The sequence below is a fragment of the Penaeus monodon genome, chromosome 6 (genome assembly GCF_015228065.2).
Source record: "Penaeus monodon isolate SGIC_2016 chromosome 6, NSTDA_Pmon_1, whole genome shotgun sequence".
In the NCBI taxonomy this organism is placed as follows: domain Eukaryota; kingdom Metazoa; phylum Arthropoda; class Malacostraca; order Decapoda; family Penaeidae; genus Penaeus; species Penaeus monodon.
In genome coordinates this window covers 50,418,679-50,428,678 of record NC_051391.1, presented here as the reverse complement: position 1 = coordinate 50,428,678, position 10,000 = coordinate 50,418,679, and the positions used below count along the sequence as shown (strand labels likewise).

The following is a 10,000-nucleotide window of genomic DNA, read 5'->3' as shown; positions in this document are numbered from 1 at the left end:
CTGCAGAAGGCGACGCAGGAGGACCTTTCCTTCCCCCTCGCAGGTAGGTCTTTGTTTTTGTTTTCTTTGTTCTGCTTTTTTTGTTTTTTTTTGTTTTTTTGTTGCGTCGTCGTCACGGTCATATTTTTTTTTTTTTTTTTTTTTTTTTTTGGGTTGTCATCGTTGTTGTTATGATCGTTGTTGTTGTTGTTAATTTCATTGTGGTTTGTCCATTGGTATCGGCATTGTGATTGTCGTTATCGTGATAATCAACGTGAGCATCATCATTATCATTATCATCATCGTCATCTTCATCATCATCTTCACCATCCTTAGCATCACCATCTTCACCCTCCTCCTCCTCATCATCATCATCATCACCACCACCACCACCATCATCATCGTCATCATCACCACCATCACCACCACCACCATCATCACCACCACCATCACTCACTATCATTAAGCTTACCTGAATCACTGAAAAAAAAAACGTGCTAATAATCTCACCATAATCACCATCCTCATTAACAGCATTTCCTTCAAAATGTCGATGCTTAATCACCCCTTGACCTCTGCAAAGTGCAATAGGACTAGAGGTCTCGCTAATGAGATGCAAAGTAATTAACAGCTTTGGCACTCCGTCGCCCTTGACATAGCTAGACTTAATGACTTTGATTAATCTCTGCTTAGAAGCTATGGTGATTAAAAGGGTCTTCCGAATGACGTCACTAAAGGATACAGTGTTGAGTGACGTCACGAAGATGGAGTATGGAATGACGTTACTAAAGGATACAGTGTTGAGTGATGTCACTAAAGGATGTCGAGTTGACTTCACTAAGATGGATTGTGGAATGACGTCATGAAGCTTTGAGTGACGTCACCAAGGATGGTGTTGAATGACGTCATTAAAGGATATGGAGTTGAGTTACTTCAATAAGGATGATGTTGAATGACATCACTAAGTATAGTGTTGAATGAGGTCACCAAGGATGAAGCATTTAATAACGTCACTAAGGATGGTGTTGAATGACGTCACTAAGGATGTGACTTCACTAAGATGGATTATGGAATGACGTCACTAAGGATGGTGTTGAATGACACCACTATGGATGATGAGTGACGTCACTATGGATGGTGTTGAATGACGTCACAAAAGCTGGCACGAAATGACGTCACTAATAAATTGTCGAACACGGCACTAAAGAGAGTGTCGAATGGCGTCACTAAGAACAGAGGGTAGTGTGACGTCACTAAGAACAGGGTCTTGGATGACGTCACTCAAGATGGAAGTCGAATGACGTTGGTAAAGATAAAACGAAAAAAAAAAAAAAAAAAGATTTGACTGACATACATACCACATAAACTCCAGAGTTATGCATGTATTACCACTGCCCGTCTTAATATACATCATCATCACCATCACTATCATCACCACCACCTACACCATCATCACCATCACCACCACCATCATCATCATGATCATCTTAATATACACTACATAAGTACTATAAATATCACGCATTATGATACTGCCTCATAGTTACACCACAGGGCTTTGTATGAATGACGTGCATAGAATCAAATGTAAAAGAAAAAAGAAAAAGAAAAGAAATGAACAAATAGGCATGAAACGTCTATAAGACATAAGACGTCTATAGAATCCAAAAAAAAAAAAAAGAAAAAAAAAGAGAACAAATATACTTAAAGTAATTTCACAAACAGTACTTTTGACAGGAAAATTTCGGTTATTCGGTGCCACGCAGAGTAACAAGCCTGTCGTATTTTCGAAGGAATAACTCAACAATTCTAAAGTACCATCGCTTGTCATTCGAACAAAGAAAATAAATCATTAAAAGCTTTTTTTTGAGGATATGTTGAAATTCTCATCCCACTTACGAGTGTTCTAAGCTCGAGAGAACACTATGCTGCTAATAATAGTCTTGGCCTATCTTCGTTTTTCATCTCGTAGGAGTGAAGTTGATTATCTCTTTAACGGAATTTGAATAGATACGGATGTTGATGTAGATGGAAGTGTGATATTTCAGTTTTGCTTTCTTTCTCTCTCTCTTTCTTTCTCTTTCTCCCTCCTTTCCTCTGTCTCTGTCTGTCTCTCTTCTCTTTTTTTCTGTGCTTTTTCTTTCTTTCTCTGTCTCTCTTCCTCCCTCCCTCCCTCTTTCTCTCGCTCTTTATTTATCTCTCTCCCTCGCTCTTTCTCCCTCCCTCTTCTTTCTCTTTCCTTCCCTCCCTCCCCTCTCTCCCTTTCTCTCCCCCTCCCCCTCTCTCTCCCTTTCTTTCTCCCCCTCCCCTCTTCCCTCCCTCCCTCTTCCCCTCTTCTCCCTCCCTAACCCTCCCTCCCTCACTCTCTCCATTTCTCTCTTCGCCCTCCCTTTCTCTTCCTCCCTCCTTCCCTCCCTCCCTCTCTCCCGCGGTCACGACGATCCCTCCAGTTAAATCCCCCCCCCTCCCCCCCGCCCCCGGCCTTGCAACTCGTCTCGAAACAGGATTGAATCGATACATAGGCCTACCCCCCCTCCACCTCCACCCCCCCTCCACCCCCACACCCCCCTGGTAGGAAATCTAATTAAAAGAAAATCTCCAAATCCGAATGAACACCGAAGATGAACGGCAAAAAGGAGGAATGAAATGTAAAAAAAGAAATGAAAAAAAAGAAAAAAAAAAGAAAGAAAAATAGGGAGGGAGGGAGCGAGGAGAGAGAGAGAGAGGGAGAGAGGGAGAGAGGAGAGAGGAGAGAGAGGAGAGAGAGAGAGAGAGAGAGAGAGAGGAGGAGAGAGAGGAGAGAGAGGAGAGAGAGAGAGAGAGAGAGAGAGAGAGAGAGAGGGAGAGGGGGAGAAGAGAAGAGGAGAGAGAGGGAGAGAGAGAGAAGGAGAGAGAGAAGAGAGATGAGAGGAGAGAGAGGAGAGGAGGAGAGAGAGAGAGAGGAGAGAGAGAGAGAGGAGAGAGAGAGAGAGAGAGAGAGGAGAAGAGGAGAGAGAGAGAGAGAGAGCGAGATCAAGAGAGAGAGAGAGAGAGCGAGAGCACAACACAACACACAAAAGAAAACAAATACGAAAAAAAAGAGAGGGAAAGTAGAGAGAAAAGAAAAGAACCGAGAGAGAAAGAATAATAAAAAAATCATTTCACAGCCAGAAACTCTCATTCTGGAAGCCATCTTGCCCAGCATAGCGTGTAGCAATTTTTTTTTTTCCATTGGTTTTCTCGTATTCTTTGAAGTCTGCGTTTGACAGGGGAGCATTTCTTTTACAATGAGAACCAACTCTTCCTCTTCCCTAACGTTTTTTTTTTTTTTTTGCTTGTTTTAACTTCTTTAAAAAGACGCTAAATGTTAGCAGTAGATTCATGGCTGTTGTCGCTAATAACGGTCAGGATTTTATTTTATCTATTTATCTATTATTATTATCATTTATTTATTTTTTTTTTTTTTTGCTACACTGGCTGGCGTTTCCGCTAAATTTAGTCGTTGCTATATTTCCGCTACTTATATCGCCGCTACGCTACATTTTTTGTTTTATCTATTTATCATTATTATTATTTTAGTAGTTATTGTTAATCCTGGCCTCGTCGATGATACTTTTTGCTAAAAGATGGCGCTGAAATCCATCAGACTCGCTACATTAATTCGGTATATTCGCTGTCATCAAAATAAAGACGATTAAATCATTTGCATATTACAAGGAGAAAGAAGACGCTCTCTCCTGCTTTTTTTTTTTTTTTCTTCTTTTTTTTACTATTAAATCGGCATCGTCATCGCCATCATCGTCGTCATCATCATCATCATCACTATCATCATCAACCCTGTAAACATCACCATCATCATCATTATCATCATCCTAATTACTATCATCACCACCGCCACCAGTATCATCACCATCATCGTCATCCCGTTAACACCACCACCACTATCACCATCATCCTAATCACCACCACCACCACTATCACCATCACCTCCATCACCATCACAAACCCGTGAACACCATCACCACCACCACCGTCGTCCCCACCATTATCACCACCAAAGCCCCAACAAATAGCACCACCTCTCTTGTCTCTCCCCCATCTATTAATCCCTTATCATCACCACTTTGCCTCTTCCCTTCTTCTCACCATGCACTTTTTTCATTCTCATCTATTATCATTCCCTTTCTCATCTCCTCTTCTTTTCTCCATCCACTTGTTTTCATTACCTGTTCACCTATCATCATCTCTTTTCTCCTCTCCATCCACGTATTACCTGTTCACCCTCTTCACCTATTATCATATTTTTCCTCATCTCTTCTTCTTTTTATCCAATTATCCATCTGTCCACCCCCTTCACTTATTATCATATTTTTTCTCCTCTCCTCTTCTCCTCTCCATCCACGCTATTATCATATTTTTTCTCCTCTTCTCTTCTCATCGCCATTCACGCATTGTCATATTTTTTCTCATCCCCTCCTCTCTCCTTCCACGTTATTATCATATTTTTTTCTCATCTCCATCCACGCATTATCACATTTTTTTCTCATCTCCTCTTCTTCTCTCAATCCACGCAATTTTCACATTTTTTTCTCCTCTCCTCTCCTCTCTATCCACCTTTTTTTTCATTTACCTGTTCACGCGCGGCTTTGAATACACTTGGCTCCGCGCTTGAGATTCCATTAAGCAACTTAGCTTCTCATCTGTCCTCTTGTCTAAAAGGATCTTGCCTCGTTTGCGAAAGGGAATTAAGAGAATATGAGCAAGAAGAAGGAAGGAGGAGGAGGAAGGAGGTGGAGAGGGAAGGGAGGAGGGAGGAGGGGGAAGAGGAGGTGGATGGGGATGAGGGAGGGAGGAGGGGGGTGGAGGTGGAGGTGGGGGTGGAGGGGAAGAGGGGGCGAAAGAAGAAGAAGAAGAAGAAGAAGAAGAAGAAGAAGAAGAGGAAGAGGGGGGAAGAGGGAGAGGAAGAGGAAGAGGAGAAGGAAGAGGAAGAGGATGAGGAGGAGGGAGGAGAGGGAAGAGGGAGGGAGGTGGCCACGCATGCACGCACGCACGCGAACGCACGCACGCACGCACACACACAAACACACAAATACCAATTATTTTCACAAAGAAAAATCAGGTGAACCTTCCAACAGTGCAGATGAAAACATATTCAGATTCATCCAGCTTTATGAATAAATTTGCATATGCGCAATGGACACTCATCTTTCATCGTGAATATTTTCTAATTCACTTTTCGTTTTACATCAGCGCTTCGGAGACACCATCCATCACTAATATACATTCATTCTTAATATCATTAATCTCACTCGTATCTTTAATCACGGTGCTAGAAGAATCACTATTATTATTATTTTTTTTTGTGACTTCAATGTCCCACGTGTGTTTATTATTGTATTAATCCATTTATTTCTTTATCTAACTCATCAAAGAAAAAAAAAATCGTTTATGTTTTTGCTCCAGTTCATCGTTTTTATTTTTAATGATTATTCTCGTATGTTGTTACGATTTATATTCATCATTAATGTCTATTCTGTTATACTTACAGTTGTTTATTCGACATTTAATTTGTTTATTCACTTCATTTATGTTTGATATTCTAATACATTCATAATCTACAATTCTGTTTATTATAATTTTTTACTGATTCACTTTTATCCTCTTTCTCCCTTTCCTGTCTTTCGTAATATATTTACCATCGCTCTCTATTTCATATTTCTTATATTCACAATCCTTTCCATTTCTCTTGTCATTTCCCTTTTCATAATTTACATAATCACTTTTTACTAACATCCCTTATTTTCATTTTTTTCTTTCACATATTCTATCCTCATTCTCCCTTTCATATATTTATTATCATCCTGCCACATACTTTTATTATTATTCTGCACCATACCTGTTATCATATTTACCCCCTTTTTCTTATCATTGTTTCCCGTTTCATATGTTTTATCACCATGCTCCTTTTTATCTCTCATCGGTAAACATGGAGAAATAATAAGCACGTTCTCTTCTAAATGACAATAAAATCTTTTGGGCTCGTACTTAATCTGGATAAACTCATTTTTATTTTATTAGCTTTATCTCATTCTTATATGGGGTCGCCATGATCAATTTCTGGCAGATATCTTTTATGGCCTGATGCCCTTCCTGACGCCAACCCTCTCTATTTACCCGGGCTTGGGACCGGCACTGACATACCTACCATTGCCTACCTAGCCCACCCAGTGGCTAGGTAGGCAATCGAGGTGAAGTTCCTTGTCCAAGGGAACAACGCGCGGGTCGCTGACTCGAACCCTCGAACTCACATTGCCGTCGTGACAGTCTTGAGTGCGATGCTCTGTTATAACTACTAACCAAATATAGGATTTGTTAGTCGACGGAATCAATAAATTCATACGTTACAAAACGGCCATAAAATCGTCTATCTTGAAAATGAAAAGCTATGAAAAGTATGTATTGCAGTTTTTCTTTTGTTCTCGCCTTCTCTGGGATTTTTTAAAAATTTATAATGATATAAATTAATGGAATCTAATGATTAATGCTCTAAAATGGGGAATAAAATAGATAATATTCTATAGATATTATTCTCGAAACCCGGCGGCGGTAGGCAATGATTTACACTTAAACAGCTGCCAAACGTTCGTTGGATATCCTTTTAATAACTAGCCTATAGCTCTACCTAAACCACTGAATAAACCAAGGGAAAATTCTATAGTTTTCGCTCAATAAAACGATGCCGATGATTTGTTATGAATCAGTAAGTTAAGATTCAAAACAATCTTGTATAGGCCTGCAACGTTAAAGGATTTTCGAAAAAGCGCCAATAATCAAAAACTACATTATAAAGGCAAGTAATAACGGGGAACTATGTGAAATACGTAAATGGGGTGTTAACAGGATCTCTATATCTAATTCTCTTTGGTTATTTAATCCTTCTTGTGGGGACAATTTTTGTAGTCGATGTTGAGAAATTGTCAATTTTAATAGTAAAACTTGATTCAATACAAAAGAGTGTTTGTACACTTGAGATGAAGGCTAAAAAATATCCAGAGAACATTACACAGATACGTCATCATCGCCTTGAGCTGTAACGTTACATAAACCGGTAAATTTGGAGCAGACGCCAAACACCGATTTTCCGATGAACGAAATAATTTTCCAACATTTTTCATCGTGTTTCGAACGAACCTAGCACTCATTTCCTTCGCAAACGAAACACTGCTACGATATCAGTCCTGATGGCTGGGGAGAGCATAATACATATCAGGGAATTTGGTGGAGAAATTTCGAGAAATATCGGTAAAACACGGGAGAGTACAATGTATCCACTCGCTTCCTGGTAATGAAAGGGGTTTCTCCTCCTTAAATCCCCTTTTAGCCCTCCCATCCCCCGCCTGGTCCATAAAATCTGGTGATATAGGGGGCTTTGCCCCCTTAAAACCCCTTTTGGGGGTGCCCTCCCTCTGCCTGGTCCACAAAATCTTCACCTCATATGTTCCGGTAGGATTGAGCCCAGACCCAGTAACAATTTTACTCACGACTTTAAGCATTAACCCATAGTCACGTCGTGTTCCAGCGCAAATTTAATTGGTTCATTTTATTTTCCTCGCTTACGCAATATGCCACGAATCTATCCAATTTTTCGTCGCTTTCAACGACTTTTTGTCCCTTTTGTCGCGGCTCTGAGGACGTAAGATTGCTGCGTTTCCTGGATTTTACACTTTCGTTATTATCGTTATTATCGATTTGCGAAGAAATGGCTACGAAGAAAACTTTCATAAAATGATGTGTTCTACTACTTGGCAAGCTCAGACTCTGTTATTATTATTTTACTATTATTATTATTATTATTATTATTTTTAGGTGTCAGGTGTCTCTTCCAGTAATACCCATAAACCTTTTTTCGGGCTCCACCTTGCCGGTAAGATAACTTTGATTTGATGATTTCGTATCTCGTGCAAAAAGAGAGAGAGGGGGGGGGGTGAGGGTGAGGGTGGAGCTAAAGTAACAGTAACATCAACAAAATACGCACGAAACCCGGAGCACAGCGAAACTTTGCTGAAAATCCCCCGCTAATTCCCTGCCGTACACTATGCTCGCTCTCATCTATTAGGTGTAGTATTATTGCTATTTTCGCTAGCACCGACTTATACCGATATATTTGGAGCAAAAGCATCACAAGATATCCATCGATGTCAAGATTATGATGGATTTTATTAATATCTCGATTTATCTGTCTATCTATGTGTATGTATATTCCGACTTATAACGATAATTGGACAAAAGGATCACAAGACATCTATCGAAATCACAGTTGATTTTCTTTCTATTTGTCTATTTGTTTGTCTGTCTATCTGACTCTCTGTCTATGTATCTATCTATGATTGAACGAAAAGCATCGCAATATATCGATCGATACCGAATTTCGATAGATTTATTCTGAAAAAAACTTACCTTTGTTTCGGTTTTGAAATTCGTTTCGGCACAAAATAATGCAAATAAATGTACTATAAAACATACCCTATCAAGCTATCGTTGAGGCTTCTTCCATATATGTATTCCGGTAAGAGAGAGCTTGGATTAATTCACTCTTTGAAGATAAATCGGCAAAGAGCTGCTGAAGTCTTGTAAATTGTAGAGAGAGAGAGAGAGAAAATTCCTATCTGGCGCAAGTGGATTCGAATGTTCGAAGCATTTTGGCGTTTAATTCGAGCAAAGTGAAGTTAAGGCAGGCGGTTAAATTGGCTGGTTGAGATGTAACGAGACATACGATGTAGTTGGTTATTAAGATCAAATATTTAATGTCCAATTTGCAGCGGCAAGTTCTTTGCTGGAGAATATCTGCCTTCCAAAAATAAAGACCTTTAGAAGTATAAATATATATAATAGTTTCTAGGAATTCTCATTTGCATATTTCCCCCTAATAAAACCCTCTTATCGTCATTCTCTCTCATATCTTTTATCCTCATTCTCATTTTTAACCTCAGTTATCACCCTTCTCCTTTTTCATCATGGCAACTCCCTATTAATTATGCTTTATCATCACCACCCCTTCTTTTCGTCATTTTATCATCAGCCTCCCTCTGTTTACCTTCCAGCAAGCGAGAAGTCCAAGACGGCGAGAGTGGCAGTACTCTGGAGGCGAAGGAGGGAGGTATGTACCACCCCATCAGCGACCGCGTAGTTTTCCCGGGACTCAAAGTGGCTTCGGATTATGGCTTTGATTACAACAAGACCACTGAATCCTTCGGCAACTGCTCGTGCAAGCCAGGTAAGGATGGAGGTTATGGTGATGGTGGGGATAATGTGGTTGGTAATAGTGACGTGAGGTGGGGTTTGATGTTTATATTGTGTGTGTGTGTGTGTGTGTGTGTGTGTGTGTGTGTGTGTGTGTGTGTGTGTGTGTGTGTGTGTGTGTGTGTGTGTGTGTGTGTGTGTGTGTGTGTGTATGCTGGCGTGTGCGCGCGTGTGTATGTGTGTGTGTGCACGCGCGCGCGCGTTTTTCTTCTGTGTATTCGTATTTCTTTGTACCCTTGTAACTTCCAGATACGATCGTATGTATTCGTACGTGTATGTATTCTCGCATGCAAACGCGTCACCCCACAATTCTGAAAAACAATAACCTAAGCCCACTCCCAATATTGATTTCCAAGAAAGCGAAAAATAGCGCGAGACGGCGGGGAATGATACCGCCCTCGATTGCCATGATATAAAGGTCATTACGTTCCCCCAAGTTACCAATTTTCCCGGAAAGGAAATGTCTTAATGCCCCTTCGAAAAAAATATACAGCCACGCCTGCCTTTTCCTGGAACACCTAAAAGCGCCGAAGATTTCTGGCGATGAAGGTCAAAGGAAGGTTTTCCAAAGAACACCTTTTTTTTATTCGTTCATTTTAGTTTTCGTCTCTCGCGTGGCCTGCGATATGTGGGAGGAATAGGCCTATGGGTATATATGGTTATTTAGTTACGTATATGCATACGTATATTCATTACTATTCATCTATTTATTCATACATGCAGTCACTTAGTTATTATTTCA

The 10,000-nt window shown here is 40.2% G+C and overlaps 1 protein-coding gene across 1 annotated transcript in view; it reads left to right on the top strand.

Annotated features, from left to right (window-relative positions):
- The window catches only part of LOC119574607, a gene marked incomplete at its 3' end in the record, with an annotated part of 68,154 nt that overhangs the window by 10,808 nt on the left and 47,346 nt on the right, over positions 1–10,000 (top strand). The window contains 2 exon segments of the mRNA XM_037921945.1: positions 1–43; positions 9,060–9,232. The exon segment at positions 1–43 is cut by the window's left edge and continues 101 nt beyond it. Coding sequence (XP_037777873.1) covers positions 1–43; positions 9,060–9,232 — 216 coding nt within the window.